The 18,773-nt window shown below is 34.2% G+C and overlaps 1 protein-coding gene across 1 annotated transcript in view; it reads right to left on the reverse strand.

The window, feature by feature from the left end:
- Positions 1–18,773, reverse strand: part of LOC145673364 (uncharacterized) — a 779,808-nt gene that overhangs the window by 599,452 nt on the left and 161,583 nt on the right. The window contains exon 4 of the mRNA XM_081743004.1: positions 12,281–12,461. Coding sequence (XP_081599130.1) covers positions 12,281–12,461 — 181 coding nt within the window. The remainder of the gene's footprint in view (positions 1–12,280; positions 12,462–18,773) is intronic.

Genomic DNA, 18,773 nt, shown 5'->3' on the forward strand with positions numbered 1-18,773 from the left:
ATGACGATAACTAGTCATATAGCATCCTTGAGAACTTCTAAACTAATAACATATAACAATCCAATAAATAACAACATATAAGAAAACGAAATAAACTACAAAAATAACGAAAATATATTTTGGTGAATACATTCAAAATTTGATTCGCCACAAGGTTTCCAGCGCAGGGATTTAAAAATAAGTTTTGAAACGAAGTGTAAAAACTTATTTTTAAAATTGATTTTCTAATTTTTTTAAAGATATTAAGTATAGAACAGGTTCAATGAATAGCTTTACATATTTGTCCAACTGAGAACCTAAGAATGAGTATTTTTATAAGTTAATTTAATAAACTTTAAAGTTTATCAACAGATTATTATACTAATTTTCCTTACTAATATGAAGTTTTTCGTACTAACATTTATTAATCTTTTCTCTAATTGATATGTATAAGCCACTTACACTTTATATCGTCACGTTTCTTTCTTTTCCTGAGATTATTAGAATTCACTAATCAATGCTCCTTAAAATTTCTCAGTAATTCTTGTTTCTTTTCTTCTGAGCAGTTAAAAAGTTTTAAGTTGGTAAAGTTCTGACTTCCTATGTCATTTCCTTGTAAGTCTTTCAGAATAGTTCTATTTCTTAATACCTTATAAACAAGAAATCGACCGCAATAGCAAAACAAATACTTGTGAATCATTTGCTTAATAGCAGAAGATTGATTATGTGTTCTAATTAAGAGTAAATCATTCTTCGTTATAGATATTCCTTTTCTGACTTTATTCTCATTATCAGACTTGTTTTGCTTTTGAATATTGAATTCTGCTTGGAACTGTCTATCTTCTAAATTTGTGTCTTCTAGAGTTTTAGGCCAAGGATACATTCTGCGAAAATGTAAGTCAGCTGAATATGATAGAAATAATTCCAGAGGTGATTTACCAGTAGACTCACATACTGAATAGTTCAAAGAATCTTGTATTAGCTGTATTTGGTTCCACTTGGTGTGATCATCATGACACTAATCTAATTAGCTGTTTTAAGTTTTTGTGGACTTTTTCTATCAAACCATTTGAAAAGGGAGAATATGGTGATGTTACAATATGTTTAATATTCTTAATATTCTTGTTGCAAAAATGTTTCCATCTCTTGGATAAAAACTGAGCTCCACGATCACTTACTAGATAAGTTGGATATGGTAGCATATAAAAGTACTTACTTTCTAAAACGAAAATTATCTCTCTTTAATTTGCCTTTTTCAGAGGAAAGAAAGTTACGAACCGGGAATATACGTCTATAATTGATAATATAATTGATAATATATAATTATACCCACTACTTTTAGGTAACCTCCCAACTATATCAATACATAATTTCTCATGAGCTCTATCTGCCTGTATGTGACATGGATCTTTTGCAATTATTTTGTTTGGATATTTTATTTTAGCACATTCTACGCAGTCCTTTATATGCATCTTAACGTCTTGCTTCTGGTTTTTCTACTTAAAAATTTCTTAATAAAATCCATACATTTCTTTATACCAAAATGTGTTTTCCCGTGAATTTTTCTATTATTGGTTTAACCATAGTCTTTGGAACTACCAGTAACCAATTTTGTAATATCTTTTTCTTAAAGTATAAAGCATTTTGATGAATGCATGTTTTAGAAGAATGAACCTTTATCGACTTTTTACAGTAATCATCCTTTTGTTGTTCCTCCTTTAGTTCTTCGAAAGCAAACAATGGATAATCCTCTCTCGTCAGAAAATTTATGAAATGATACTCAGTTTCCAAAGGAGGTTCAGGTGGATGTCTACTTAGTATATCTGCTATTCTATTTTCCTTTGTAGAAATATGGCAAAAGGTAAGGTCAGATCTCTGCAGTTTAAGAAAAATTTTGGTCGTTCTTACATTTAAATTTTTCACAGTAAAAGCATGTGTTACTGCCATATTATCTGTGTGTACTATTACTGGCGTACCTAGTATGAAACTAGAAAATTGTTCACAACCATATAACACTGAAAGTAATTCCAATTGGTATATGCTCAATGAAAACTCATGGGCTTTTATTCGTCGGCTAGCATAAGCTATGACCTCAGGTTCTTCTTGATTATCTGGAAATTGCGCTAAGTAACTTGCTAAACTTTGGGCACAGGCATCTGAATATAAATGAAACTGTAGACTGTAATCTGGTTGTGCTAATGCTGGAGGATTACTGGCTATAACACGTAAATTTTCGTAAATATCCAACAATTCTTGGGTAAAAACTAATTTTCTGTCTTTCTTTAATAAGTCGAAAAGTGGGGCAGTAAGCTCAGAGAAATCCTTTATGTGCTTCCTTCTAAATGAAATAAGCCCTAAAAATGAGCGCAATTGTTTCTTTGTCTTTGGAAGCGGAAAATATCTAATAGGCTCGTTCACTTTTGGGTTTACTTTGATCTTTTTCCCACTAACTATATGTCCCAAGAATTTTATTTCCTTTCGTATCAAACTACATTTTTTTAAAATTTAATGCAAAATTAGCAGAATCAAATATCTGAAAGACCTTTTCTAAGTGTCTAATATGGTCGTCTATAGAAGTGCTGCAAATCAACTGGTCATCTAGGAAATTTATCACGAATGATTTCAACTGTGTTCCAAAGAATTTATTCATCACCTCTTGGTAAACACTTGTAGCAGTGCGAAGACCCATCGGAAGTCAACAGACAGTATTGTCTGTCTGAATATAAGAAACTCGTACACTCATGAGTCTGGATAGAGGGGAAGTCCATAATACGCTTGTGTAATATCGATACTTGAATATATATTCGCACTTGCTAGTCTTACTAATAAATCTGCTACAGGCTCAACTTGAATTTTAGGACTTACGACCTTCAGATTTAGTAATCTGAGGTCCAAAACTGGCCTCACAGCCCCATTAGCTTTCTTCACGCAGTGAATTGGGTTTAAATAGGGACTACTCTTCTCAACAGCCACCCCTAGTCTCAACCAGTTTTCTAATTCATGTTCAAAAGCTTTACGCAAGGCTTGTGGTATGGGATAAATTTTCCCTACTACTGGCTCATCATCATTGAGTTTTATTTTGTATGGTTCGACTTTCATCAATCTTGGGTCATTTGAAAATAAATGTCTATATCTGAGAAGTAATTCCACTAACTTATCTTTAACAGATGATGACAAATCTTCCCTTTCATTTACAGCAGTTTTGATTTCATCTTCACTAATACTTGCGGTTCTATATATTTCTGCATTTTGGGATTCAGATGAAACAGAGTCTATATACACAGTCTGTTCATTTTCTAAATTTATTGTCACTTCCTTTTCAAAATTATCCATAATTTTTAAAATTTTGTCTTTGCAATTAAGTGTTACTTTGTGTCTGATGAAAAACGGATAACCCAATATAAAATCTGGTTTTAAATTCTTTAAAACGTACACAGGTATTTCAAATATACATCTTGAATCTTAATGTTTATTATTTGGAATCCCTTCACTGTAAAACTTTCATTTCCAGCAGATCCCTTCAGAACTAAGGAAGTCATTGGCTTCAATTTAGCAGACGGAAATTTTGCATTAATCCGTTCCCAAACTTTATAATTTAATAAATTTAAGTCGCTACCAGAATCCAAGATGGCCTTTAACTTAATATCGGCAATATGACAATCGAGAGTAGGAGAAGAATATGTCACAATTTCATCCATTTCCCTTTCTTCTTCATTAATAACAAAACAAATCGATAATTTCAATGGAGGTTCATTTGAATCAAAATTTGTTTTATTCTCAACCGTAACATCTATTCTTTCTTTAATAAGTGTTTCTTCTTCCTCGATAATTTCTTTAACATGTTTTCTATCAGTAATTTTATTTGATGGGGATGATTTCTCTAAACAGTCGATACCCCCATCACAACCTAACGGCTGCCAGAGACATTTCCCAGATTTGTATTTGAGATATTAATTTCTTCCGTCTCTCTAGAGGGATTTCCTAACATTGAGCTTTCCCTGTTTTGATTCGAATTCTGGTAAAATCGAGGTGGGTAATATGAACCTTGAAAATCTCTAACATACTGGGCATAAATGTCACAGGAGGAAAGGCATAGTACGGCATATTTTGATTATGAGGAACATTTCTCCAATTCCTAAAATTCCCTATGTAATTATTCCCAACTCTTTTATCACTATTACCATTTCTATTTTCTCTGTACCTTCCATAATTATTAATATTCTGACTACTCAAATTAGTTCTATTATTTTCAAATCTAGAGCTTCTTCTGTTAGAAAACCTGTTGTTATTATTTCTATTATTATCACGTGGGATGTTGTTATTTCGGTGCATGTTACCTGAATTTTCTACATAGTTTTCCTCAGTCTGACACGACATTTCAAGAGTTTTAACCTTATTAAATTTCTTAGGTGCTACTTTTACTCTATGAATATTTGCTTTTTTTCTATGCCCACCGTCTATCAATATAGTTTGATTTATCAGGAGACTGCTACTCCATAAGAGTGTATGTAAGTTCATTAATGGATTTAGGTTTTGTTAGTTTCAGTAACCTGGATTCTTCGTATGGGAGAGCATCAAGTACCAAATTAATGGCATCAATTTCAGATGGCTTACTAACTATATCGAAATATCGTTCCAATAAATACCACGTATATTCTGTCAAAGATTTGTATTTAGATGGATCATATTTCATAGACTGTAGCTGTTTTAACCTTAATCGTTCCATTTGTGGAGAAAAGAACTGTTGAGTGAAATAGTAAATAAAATCTCGATAAGACCTTAATCTGGACTCGATTGATTTAAACCATGACTGAGCTTGTCCTTGTAAGGTATTTGAAATAGCGTATAACTTCATACTGTCGTCCAATTTAAAATAATCTAAGCATTGAGTCAGTTTTCGTAAGTAATTTCTTGCAGATTGCTTTTCTATGTTACCCGAAAACTTAGGTAGTTCTCGGAAATCACTCGATAACCTAACACAAGCTTTACCTTGAGATTCATTGTCTACATTAGTTCTATGACTATTAGGCAACCTGATATTTGATAGATAATTATTAGTTGGAATATTAAAATTAGTATAATCTCTCATTGGAGAGTTCAAACATTCATTCGGATACCTATCATTACTACTAAACATCAAATTCGGCAAAACATCAACAAAATCAGAAGGTTGACCATTTGAATGTCTCTGTTGTTAAGAACTTTAGTATGCATAGATAGCGTTACTTTGTTAGTTCTAGCGCGCATGGGAATAAATCTAAAGTCTTCATCATCTCCTTCAGAACCACTACTAGGACCTTCCAAAAACAAACAAATCTTGATTTCGCGTTTCTTTAGAATTTCTGTTGCGCCTAACATGAATTTTAGTGTAAACCACGTGTCTATTAGAATCATTTCTTTCAGTAGCAACCCCTTCCTTAGACATGCTAACCTTATCCTCCAATTTAGAAAGCCTATTTTCTAAATTGTTGAATTGTGACACTTCTAAACCAATTCGCCTTTCATGATCATCCAATCTTGTGTTGTGCTTATCTAAACTGGTTTGTACCCGTTCTGTAGCTTTCTTCCAGTTCTGATTCATCAACTTTACATTATTACTAACTTCATTAAATGATTCTACAGTAATTTTCATCTTGTCCAAGTCTGAAACGATTTCTTTCACCTTATTTCCAGATCTATCTACATCAGATTTCACAGTATTTAACTCTTCATGCAAAGAAATTATTTCGGCACAAACGCTTGATATTTGCGTGTTAAAATTACTAACTTGTTCTGACACCTGTTTTTTTAGTTCAGTAACCTGACCTACTAAATTTGATCGCACACGAACAACCTCTACTTGTACTTCACCAACCTCAGTACGTATTTTAGATAAGTCTGTTTTCATTTCATTTATCTGTTTACTATTATTTATAGCTTCAGAACGTAGCTTAAAAACTTCAGTATGAACATTAGAAATTTATGTTTGTACTTTAGCTTGTGCCTGGATAATCTGTGCATTGCTTTCCTCTAACTTTGTAAACTTTTGCACACAGGTATAATTCAATTCTTTCAACTGTTCAGTGTTTTTATTTAACATTTCAAACAGCCCCATAGATATATACCATTCTTTCATCTGTTCCAAATACTGATCTAAATTTGCAATGTCCTTTACTTTCCCCCCATTTCCATTCTGTGGTAACATACTTACATTATCTACTACTGAATTACCTCTAACAGTACTAAACTCCGATTCAGTAGGAGATTCTAGTCCACTTCCAGAAACATCAACTGAATCTGTGCCATTTTTCTCGTTATCGCTGATAGTGCTTTGATCTTTACACTGTTTACACTGCCATGTAGCATTACCTAATCGATATGGTTCATAATCTTCCACAGTCATTCTGGAACAACTAACATGAAATCCCGCTGAACATTTATTGCAGATTAGTACAGAATCGTCTTTCTTTTGTACACAACATTTAACGATCATATTGTTTTTATTTCCTTTGCGACTACGCACCATCTCACAACAGAAATAATAAAAAAATATAACGTCACTAGTTTTCATCAGATAATATATTCATATTAAGCAACTATATCACAAAAATACCTCAACCTACCCTACGAAAAAGAGATAAGACTGCACCTGACACACTACACAATGTCTATCTATTATTGTCTTAGCCTTTTAATTTCACAGTTTCTTATCAATTTATTATCGTAATATTAATCACCGTCGGCCTCATCAGAAAAGGACAAATAAAATCCTGGCTGGCTCGCCACTCTTTGTAGTTATAAAAAGATAATATTAAACAGTCTTAAATAAATAAATAAATGTGATGTGTAATGAAATTAGCTTATTCTAGGTCGCCACTTCGTTTTGTAGCGGTAAAATCTGGAACTACCTAACTACTTCGAAGATATGTTGGAAAATAAAATTCATTGTATTTAGCTTTATTAGTATTTACGCAATCTGACACTGTAATAAAATCCAAATAATACCAGATTCTTCCAAATCCCTACTGATGAATTTTATGGCCATTAAATACCAACTATTTATTATATACAAGCTATAGAATTAATTTCAACTCCTAAAAAATTTGCTTTCCAACTTTTTATTTTATAATTTGCATATTAGCAAAAACAGTGATTATGTTTCATAAAATAGTTCTACATCTGCTGATAGATGTCGTTTTTTAATCAACATAATAAGATGTTTAATACATTTAGTTTCCTGTTAATAATATTAAACAATCAACATGCATGTATCCACCAATACAAATTTACAGATCTCAATTTCCAAATAAGAGGATAAAAATTCATGCTTTTAATATTCTATCAATTCATACATTATACAATTGTGTTACTAATTGTATTACCTATATTCTAGTAGGTATTTTCTACACATTCATTATTAGTACAGGTACTTGTACATGCATTGGCAAAGAAATACTACACAAATCTTCAGATTTTTGTACATGCATTGACTGAAGAAATACTACTAGGACAAGACCTGGAAGATAATCTAATCTAACCTGTGATCGCAATTTCTACATTTTTCTGTACTATATTGAACAAACATGAACGATCGCACTGTAATTTCAAAGCAACATGAGATCAGATATGCAATCCAATTACCACTTAATTAAAGAAGAATTAAAATAGATTTAGTATAGAGCAGGTTCAGATTTACTATATTTCAACTCAAAAAATAATTTTGATTATACATGATATTCTACAATGCCCAAGACTTGTTTATATACGTAAATTAACTTTTATACATTAGTCAACATTTCTGAACTTTTAAAATTTTGTTCTAGCTAAGACATTTGTGTAGTGAATCTAGGTATCAGCCATCCCCTATCGAGGGAGGCGAGCTGAAGTTTCTTAAGTACTGATCATGTTGAAGGCTATGTCACTTGTAAAATATATTCCACTGAAGACGAATTAAATATCACTTGAATGAGCTCATTATATAGCTAAATCTAGTTTACCTTATTCACAGTTACTACATGAAGATCCAAATTTCCTTTGATCAGTCCGCAGCCAATATATTTGTGTATAATTTACTATTTCTCGACAAATTTTCATTTAAATACAATCCAGTTTAAACTAAAATCACTTTGTTTAATCCTTTAAGCAATTATTGATTCGAAGGCAGCTTAAAACTTGAAAAAATACGTAATTTGCTGTTGATTAAATTATATTGGATCGACCTTTATAAAATTTCCATTTTCTACAAACTCTCGAACCCAACTAACCTCACTTTTGCTTTACAATATATCGAAGTTTGGGGTTTACACAGCGGTATCCATGGAAACGTGTATATTAAACATGATTTTGTAATCATGGTCAAGTCTATTTAATTTATTTAAATAATCATAGGCTTTGCTGATTGCAATATAAGTTAGAAATCAACTGAATTATCTGACTTTAGAAATATTTCTATAAATATTAAAATTTACAAGGATAACTAACTTTGCCTCCATATTCATACGCTCAAATATGCACTACTTAATGACGTATGACGATAACTAGTCATATAGCATCATTGAGAACTTCTAAACTAATAACATATAACAATCCAATAAATAACATATAAGAAAACGAAATGAACTACAAAAATAACGAAAATATATTTTGGTGAATACATTCAAAATTTGATTCGCCACAGAATCATTATCATCAATATGAAAATTTTAGTGACAGTTTTAAGTGAACAATGAAGGAATATTATAGTGTGTGTGTGTGTGTGTGTGTGTGTGTGTCTGTGTGTAAAGTGACAATTTCAAATAATTTACAGAGTCAATATGATATGTTTTTTTCAAAACTGTGTTAATTAAGAACTGTGTTTAAAAACTTTTTAAAAATAATGTACTCTACTTACCATCATTTTCCTCTCTTTTGTGTAAATATTTCTATCGTCAATAAATAGTTTGTATTATTTCTCTTTTGTTTTTAAAAATTGTTTTATTGTTTTTCCATTCCGTAATAATTGTTTTATGATCAATTAAATATATATCATAAAACATATTCTGTACTTTTAAAAAAAGAAAATCACTGATTGAAAGAATCTCATACTATGAAAAATGCAGAACTTTTTAAATTCAATAATGTAATCATACAACTAATAATAATGAATTCAAAAACTTAATAAGTCATTCTTCCTTAAAGTAAAACAAATATGTGATTCAATATTATAGTTGTAGTAGTAATAATATAGGATTATATTTTTAACTACTTTTAGTTTTTTCAAAGTAAAAAATTGTCCTATCATACTTAAGACAAAGCTCTATAATAATGAATACAAATACGATTTTTTCTTTTATTTAAAAACGATTCAAGTATGTGAATTCATTATTATAAATAATACTTATAGTATACAAGAAAATATGATAGGATTTTCTTCTCATAAAACGTAAAACATTAGTAAACTAATAAAATATATCATATTTAATTGTATTGAACGAACACAGAACATAAGTTTATTTGTAAATAAAACACTTCAATTTCACTATAATTTTTATTATCAAATCCACTATATTTATCACTACACTGATCATTATAATTCAAAAACAAATCAATTTTCTTCTTTATTAACAGAAATCCACCTCATCGATACCCTCCAAAGGTTGACTATTGGTTTCTCTCCACCATGGCTGGGTTTGTACGCTCTCAAATAATTCATTCCTAATTGAATCTAGGAGTTTTTCATTGCAAAAACTTTCATTTCCAATTTTGATCTTTCACCATCAATGTTCACATCACTGTTCTTATTATTATCAAGAGATACACTTGAAAAACTTATGTTTATTCCATTAATAATACTCTCCTCATCCACACATGTATGAATTCCAGCAAGTCTTCTACGTGCAAGGCACTTGCGATTGTACTTAATTGCGAATAGTAACTGTACACAAGTCAAAATATTCACGTAGCACAACACTACAAGCTTTACTGTTTCCCACAGCATGTTCAATAGACGGTAAAATTTCCAAAAAAATAAAGCCAATCACTTAAATTTAAGTACGCAGTGTTTCGAGGAGCATGACGTGTTCCTTTCTTCTCTAACATCATTAATTTTCTACCCATTAATTTTCTACCACCAGTTCGTTATTCCTTTCAAGAGAATTTATAAATGTAATTCTAATTTGAGAGTTCAAATATTCCGAAACAAATGGGGTCAAATGCACAAGTTTCTCCCACTCTGCCATATTTAACTTCACTCCAAACACTAGTCTTTTACCAATATGAATCACTGGTTCAAATGTGTCACTATCCAGTCCTATACAAATTAATTTGGTTTTCATTGAATTAAGACCATATTTAGCATTTAATAAGTACTCTTTCTTAGTATCCATAGTTGATGCACAGGAACTCATAGACATGTTACTCCAGTGGCTGATCAACACAGAATAACGGCACTATGCATACTGATATCTGGGCACGCATGAAGGGAGGAAGACGAAGAAGAGGAAAACCATCTTGTTTATACATGTCCCATACACGTACGAAGAAGATACCAATTCAGTAAATTCAAGAAAGTGTATGTTACGTCCAGATACATTCATCTTCATTCCTTTATATGTTAAACATACAGTTCCACTTTGCAAATGCGATAATGCACCATTATCTGCTTCTAATTTTTTAGTACAGCGTCCTGGTAAAATTACTTTTTCACCTCCTTCAATTGTCACACATCTTTCCTTCCATATCGTTGTAATTACCTCACAGTTTACAATACGAAATGGTAAGCCAATTTCTAAGTCGTGCATCTTTGTAAAGGGTTCCAATGGTGGCATATTAAGTTTATCTAATAGATTCATTGACGATGCCATCTTTAATTTGATGTTTCTTCCTTCACAATACCTGCTAACGGAATGATCTACACAAACACATACGTACACTTTCTACGTTCCTTCTACAACGTCATCATCCTATCATTCGCTACGTTTTGTCACGTGATACTATTACTATAGGTTTACAACATCACACACATCAATACTTCCAAAAATAGCCATGAAACGCTATACCTCCTTAACAACAATCCAATTTCACGTGGGAACCCAAGGCCAAGTTTCACCTAGCAACTAATGAGCTTAAGCAAATAGTCATAACACGTTATTTCCATACAGCAACTAAACAGGTAGCGAACAGTGAAACATTCCCATGGCGAAAACTTTCCCACGGGGATAAAAGCAGGGACCTCTACTCATACAAACAAAGCATATGTTCAGATTTATATATAAGTATTCATGCTCACCAAGGGCGCAACGAGTGGGATCCACGTGTGTTCGTTTTCTTAATAAAATATACTTTCTTTAGGTAAGGAATGATTAATGCAGCGTAAAGATTTGAATTTACATTGCATTTCTACTCTTGCTTTTCTTATATCCAATTTAGTTCTATTGGCCTTATGCAAAGTTGTTTTTAGCGTTGTATTAAGAGCTTGAATAACGTCTGATGTTAACTTCCGTATTTAGTAACACGTAAGTGAAGTTAATACAATTTATATCGGAAAAGGTCAACCACGACTTTTCTGTAGTGTTGACCAACTACAATGGGAGAAGTCAATACAAGAGAGAATAGGACGCTCACTTAACTTAATCTATCCTAATGTATTTGGACAACCCTGCGAATCTATTTTCCTTTTTAGATATAAATCGTTCACAATACAATATACTTCTCATTTAGGCTTACTTTAGAGAAACTCATTTAGTAAGATCCTGACGCGTTTGCTTAATGATTTTCGTGAAATGGAGTAAATCTGAGATATACGACTGCAACGAAAGTTTTAGCAAAATCTCATCGTTGCAGAAATGCATTTAGGGTAACTTTGTATAAACTCATCCCGTAGGAGCTTGACGTGTTTGTCTAAAGATTTTAATGAAATGGGGTAAATCTACGATATTTGATGGCAAGGAAAATACTTGACAAGATCTCGTCTTCGAAGAAAGATATTTAGGGTGACTTTAGGCAAGCTCATTTTGTACGAGCCTAATAAATTTGGCTACTAGTTTTTCTAAAATGTTGTATATCTACGGTGTTCTAGTGACTGAAAACAATGAGGTCAGAAAGAATGAGTTCAGATCTCGGCTTTGAATCAAGTTACTTTGGACGATATTAGACGGTAAGTCCCAAACTACACAGAATTTAAATAATAACAACGTTTCCCTATATCAGAAGCTAAAAGTTCTACGATACCTGATTCGAACATTAATAAATAATTTATTTTTATTTTTATATTTATTTATTTTTTGCGAAAACAATTTACTCGGCTATTTAAACATGAAATAGAAGGATAATGCAAAAAACTTACTAAGTGCGCCTTGAGATCTTCTAACTCATAAGAATATTCGCTAGATTGGTGTCTGTCCTGAATTAAAGCAGACGTTAAAATAGACATAAAGAAACACCAATTAATCAGTAATCCTAGATACATTGTACCCATGGAAAGCCAACATTCTAGTGTACTCTTTTCTGCATATAAGTCACCAAACCTAGAAAAGAGAAATAGTGTTATGCTGAAATTTTACTCTTCTACTTCTTTACTCTTACTTTACTCTTCTCTAGCAGGCCCGCAACCAGAGGGCAGCTAGGGGACCTACCCCCTAAACTTTTCGTGGCTCCTCCAGATCTCAATACAAAATCCTAATATTAATACAAAAAAAAACACACAATTTAGATATTTATAAGAACATTTTTAATACCTTATCCCCTTAACATATCCATGGCTCCCTAAACCTCTATGGCTGGTTTCGGGTCTGTCTACTAGTACCTCCAAAATATCTTAATACCTGCAATGATCTGATCACAAATAAGTAATCATTAAACAGCAGAGAAATTATTGGACAGGGGTCTTCTCCAAACGGAATAGTGTAAATCAGTAATTTAAGATTCTAAAATTTGAAAGGAGTGGTGTTCGAGACTATAAATAAACTTACTTCAATACCGGAATGAGAATTTTAAGTAAGAACTAGCAATTTCACTTATCTTGTATAATTTCGGGAAGACTCACCGCCCGGCCATCTGTCAATATGTAGCACCGCGCGGCCAAACATTCATGCGGTATACGAATTTGGAGGCATTCCAAATGCTCATGATTTTAGGGGAATGCCGGGAAAATTATAGGACTGCAGCTCGATTATACGCTGAACGCTATCCACAGCGACAAGCTATTTCCCACAATCTGCTGCGGAGATTAGCAGCAAGATTGCGGCAGACAGCCAAAATGCGTGGACGCTATGGTGTCCAGAGAAGAGTCGTACAAAATAAAGACGTTGCCATTGCTATACCTGCCGCTATTGCAGTAAATCCTCAGTTATCTTCGCGGCAGATCGCATGAGATCGTGGTATCAGTCAAGATAGTGTCCTGCGTATTCTGTGGAAATCACATTTTCACCCGTATCACCTCCCCCTGCATTAAGAACTAAATGATGCGGACTGTCATTTACGGCTTCTGTTCCGCAACTGGATGATCAAGAGAACATCCGAATTTCATTCACTTCATTTTATGGGCTGATGAAACGACATTCTGCAGTGATGGCAACGTGAATCTTCACAATGCACATTATTGGGCAGCGGAGAACCCTCACTGGAAGAGAGAAGTCGATCGGCAACACCGATGGCACATTAATGTGTCGGGTGGCATTGTAGGGACTCAGGTCATTGGGCCATGGGTTTTTGCTGGTCATTTAACAGGTGTAATTTTTCGTGATTTCTTGCGACACCATCTACAGCCGCTATTGGAAAACGTACCGCTCCATATACGTTAGACGCTGTGGTTTCAATTAGATAGCTATCCAGCCCATAATGCTGCCATGTGTAGGGAAGAGCTAAATGTGCTATTTCCGCAACGCTGGATCGGAAGAGGTTCCAATCCACAGTTTCCTCCGCGGTCGCCCGACCTTACTTGTATGGACAATTTTTTCTAGAGTCGAATTAAGGCCGACCAACTACAATTCGCAACATGCAAGACCGCATTACAATCGCATTCCGGACCATCAACGTGGCCGAGTTGGAAGCTGTTGCTCACAATTAAGTACAGCGAATAAATCGCTGTATTGCTGTTTGGGGACATCACTTTGAACATTTGTGAAAGCCAGGGGCGTCGACTACACTCCGCAGAAGCTAAGCTGATTCTTTAGCTCTTTACTCATCTTTCTCCAATGGCTTGATTGCAATGCCTCAGCTTTCTGTCCCCATGTTTTGTTCCATGCTTTGGCAACAGCACATTCGGTTTGTCTTTCTTCGTTGCAACCAATAGTTTCTCCTTCCGTTTTGTAATAGCATCATACATTGTCCCTCATCATAGTTCTCCCCATCCACTGCTCTTCTGTCGCAACCATAGGGAAACCACTCTCTTCAAATATTGCGTATGTCATTGGTTTTCTATTTAGAGCTTCATTCTGTATGTACCTCTGCTTACTGTTACAGTATGTACTCTTCCCCCGTCGTGGTCTCTTGCTGACGTCATTGTTGTCGCCACTTACACTGTGTGATTCCGCGTATAAAACGTCCCGTTCGTTTCAGACTAGTATTTACTCTTCCCCTTGATTCCGCATGCAGAAACCCTCGCATCATCTGACTTTGACCTCGTAATGCGATCGTGTTGCTGCCACAGAGGAAGAAATATGCCAACGTGTTTCCTCTTGACGTTTCTCCCATTGTGTGCTGGTTTCAATGGAGGCACAACGAACCCCGTTCCTTTCGAACGATTCTAACAATTATACCACTTTCCATTTCAAATTTTGAAGTTGCCCCCCGTTGAATGTATTCACGAGACGCCACTGATCTCGCTGCTATTTTTGTTGCATTCTACACATACAATTTGGTAATGAAATTTTTTGTTTGAAGGCACTACGTGCTGTATTAGCTGCGATATAGGCCTGGTACGTTCTTATTGAATCACCCTGTATATATAAATTCTTACAGTTGTTACTGGTAAGTACAGGGCGTTCTTTACATAAGGCGGCCTTGTGAAACCACATTAAAGATAACCGGTTTTATTTATTCTTCTGTATAGCACTGTTCTGTAAAATAAATACTGTTATTGTAGATGAAAAACCCGTGAAGGGTACTGCGCGCCCTGCGAAACATCACATTGTACACAAGTGATTTTATTTGTTCTTCTGCATACCTGTTCTGTATATTAAATTCATATAGTGGCTGTTGGGAAAGAACCTGTAAAGGTACAGGTCTGCGAAAAGGTGGCCTGCGAAATATCACATTATAAATATTTTTTAAATTCTTCTGCACAAGTTTTGTATTATACGAGTACATTCATACAGTTGCTACTGGCAGAGAACAGGTAAAACGTACAATCGTTTTTCTTTTAAAAAAACGTATAAAGCTACTAAAGCAATGAACATGTAGGTCTGTTTGGTAGGAGTTTTGAGAGCTACTACTCATTTATTGCCCAAAAACTTTCAGAAGCTAAGCGCAATCGATGGAAAGCAGTGTAAACAATTCAAGTTTTTTAAAGCTCTTTATTTATAAATTTGATTGTTTCTGTTTATTTTAGAGAAGTATTCGATAATCAGTGCCCGTTGCATTTCTAAAATAAAGCTATATTCATTTATTGGTATATATGAAGGGCGCGGTGCAATAAGGAGCTAACCCTCACTTTTGTCAAAATTGAGATACACCGTGTAATACGTAGGGCATGAATATCTGCTTCATTTACCAAAAGATGGTGAAAGCGCTGCGTTATCTTCCCGCGCAGTCACGTCACATCTTTTTTCAAAAGGAACGTACAAACGGAAAGTTGGGTGCAATAAGGTGTTAAGCCACAGGAAAATGGCGGCCATGGGGAAAGGTCTGCAGAGCAACTCCGCACATATTAGTGATTCTAATGAAGTGATAATAATAGTGATTCTAGAGACTTTTTACTCGGTGACAACAGCTTTGGTGACCCAGTGTATGTGTCTGGAGTATCGAGCAGCGTAAGCACAGGCTCTGAGGTAAGAAACAACGTTTTAGTTTTGATATTTTGTTAAAATGTTGGTTAACACCTTATTGCCTCGGACTTGGGATTAGAAAAAACGGTCTGTTAATGTGAGTTGTGACGTGCATGTTAATACGCAAATCAATTCACTATGCATTCATCAGGACTCTTGCAAGTTGGTACAGAAAAATCATGAATATTTTCTGATGGCAACAGCTGCTAACATGATGAATGTAGGTTAGCGCCATATTGCTGAAATGATTAACCACGAAAAAATTGGCATTACTCATGTACAGTTTTCTGTGATAATGATGAATTCTGACAACGTAGCGTCAAGATCGGTGCGGCAAATGCTATGGAATGAGAAAGGTCATGAAGAAATCACGGCAGGATAAATAATCAGAATTGTTTTGTAATTTCCAGTAATGATGTGTTTCGAATATTTATGCTTTTCGAGTGGATTATACAATTTTTGCTAAATTTAGTGATGAAAAGTCCGATAGCAAAATGTGTGGACCTTCAGATTAGCAGTAGGATTGAAGCGTCGGTTTAGAATTGCAGTGGCTTCAATAACATTGTAGTCAGAAGAATGTTCTGATGAAGTATTTTGTAATTTCTAATGTCCTGTTGAAAGGCACCCAGTGTGAATTTTTAAAATAAATTTTGGTGCTCTTATCCTTTTCAGGATTACCTGCGCATCACAGTACGACAGATGGGTCTCCTGTGAAATATCCTCCAACGAGAAACAGACAACGTGAGCGAGATAACCAGGATAGAGTGAAGAAATAAGAAAACAAGAAATAAAGGAAAGCAGTACACTTCCTGTCTTTCGAAGGATGTTGTTCCAGACAGGAATGAAGTTGAACCATCTACATGTCCAAAAAATGCTGGAACAAAATTAAGGAAGACAGAGAGTTTATTTTTCACTCATCTGGGAACTTGCCTGATTATGCAACAGAGAACACTTACCTCATGTAAAATATGAGAATTCAGAAAACGAAACACTTCTACAGAAAGAAACAATCTTCCAGGAGATCATTCACGTTTTTCTATAATTTGAAAATTGATGGTGTAGGTATTAGTGTGTAGAAGAAAGCATTTCTTGTAGTTCACGGCCTCTGTCGTAGCAGAAAACGAATACGGCTACTTCAGGAACAGGTCAAGGATGGGAACGTCACAGCCCAAAACGATAGAAGGGGTAGGCATCACAACGACCCAAACGCTTTTACAGTAGCTAGTTTGGAATCTACAAGAAAATTTATAATAGAAAATCATGTAACACGTGTGCAGCAAACCGACTTCAAGGATCTCACACCACTTATGTCATCAACTACCAAGGAAACAACCATAGACACCAAGGAGGCTCTCAAGTTTTCAGAGGCAGCCATGTTTAAGATGAAATCAGCTATTCCCCATGTTTCGTATGTGAACTATTTGTACCAGAAGGAAGCACCTGTATGGACTACGTGCAAACTAATGAAACAAGGCCACCCTCTACCAGAAGTGAATCTCAGTGATTTGCCATGCAAGCACCAGGAAGAAATTCCCATCGATGTCCGGAAATACTCTGACCTAATGTGCTTGTTGGATTGGATCTCCCTAATATACCATAATTTTTATTGCAGCCTTGTTCCGACACAAGTGGCTGGAGAGGAGAGTGCAGAAATGTTGGATGGACTTGATGACTGACACATAAGAAGGATCTGCCTCGGTTGAATTTAAGATAACTTGTGACTTGCATTAATATACAACTATTTGGTGTCTGTGTTGAGAATATTGTAATACATGACACTTCATATGCATTAAATTTATAAATTATTTTGTTTTCCTTACATACTTAAATTTGATTTATCATTATTATGTCTGTTTTTGTTCACAATATAATTGTCATGCATTTCTGTCAGTTGTTGTTCAACAGAACTCACATTCAACATTCTGATGCAATGAGGAGCAAACCAACAATGAGTAATATTGAACTGCAAAAGGACACATTTTAACACACTTTGCACTTAAAGTGTACACAATTGTATGTGTCTATATAAACTAGAAACTTCAGTGATGCTTACGAATGAATTTCACATTACAACAATAATTCCGATTTATGGATTTTTCCAAACTTTCAAATGCTAATATCTCGAAAACATCTTTTTGAGGGTTAGCTCCTTATTGCACCGAGCCCTTCATATTTTACTTCATTTTGTTCGACAAAAAACTTATTACAAGAACTAATAAGTGTTTCTCTAGTAAAGACGTTTTCATAGTTTAGTTATTTACGTTACTAAACAAATTTGGTGGTTTTAATACATAAAGTGGCGCCCGTATACTGTATATACAGCATTAATTAATACTTTTTAAGAACGTCGGGAGGTGATTCCTGACACCGATATAAAACGAAAAGTGTACACAAACCTGGGTGTAAAAATGCCTCTCGGCGCCTTAATCACGCGAAAATTTGTCGGAAAAATGTAAAATAGCCATAACTCAAGAACAAAGCGTCGGACCGAAGTCGTATAAAAGAAAACGCCCATTATTTTTTTCGTAGATTCCATTAGTGTACAATCGGATATACTGCAGTGGCGGCGCAAGTATGACCCCCAAAGGAACTTGATTATTTCTTTAAGTATTTTATCAAACGTTGAATGAGGGAAATGAACAACAATCAAGTACAAGATTTCAACAATAAAACATAATAAATAGTACGTTGTTCAAGTTGAAACACTTAAAATTCGAAAGAAAGAAAGATACACATGTGTGATTGATCTCTTTTGTCTCAGTACAGAATAAACTCTTGGAGAAGAATTTTAATAAAACGAAGTCTTTAACGTATCACAGTTATATCTTCTAGGCTAGTACCCAAGTAACATTT

Source organism: Thermobia domestica, chromosome 16, assembly GCF_964235325.1.
Source record: "Thermobia domestica chromosome 16, izTheDome1.hap1.1, whole genome shotgun sequence".
Taxonomy (NCBI): domain Eukaryota; kingdom Metazoa; phylum Arthropoda; class Insecta; order Zygentoma; family Lepismatidae; genus Thermobia; species Thermobia domestica.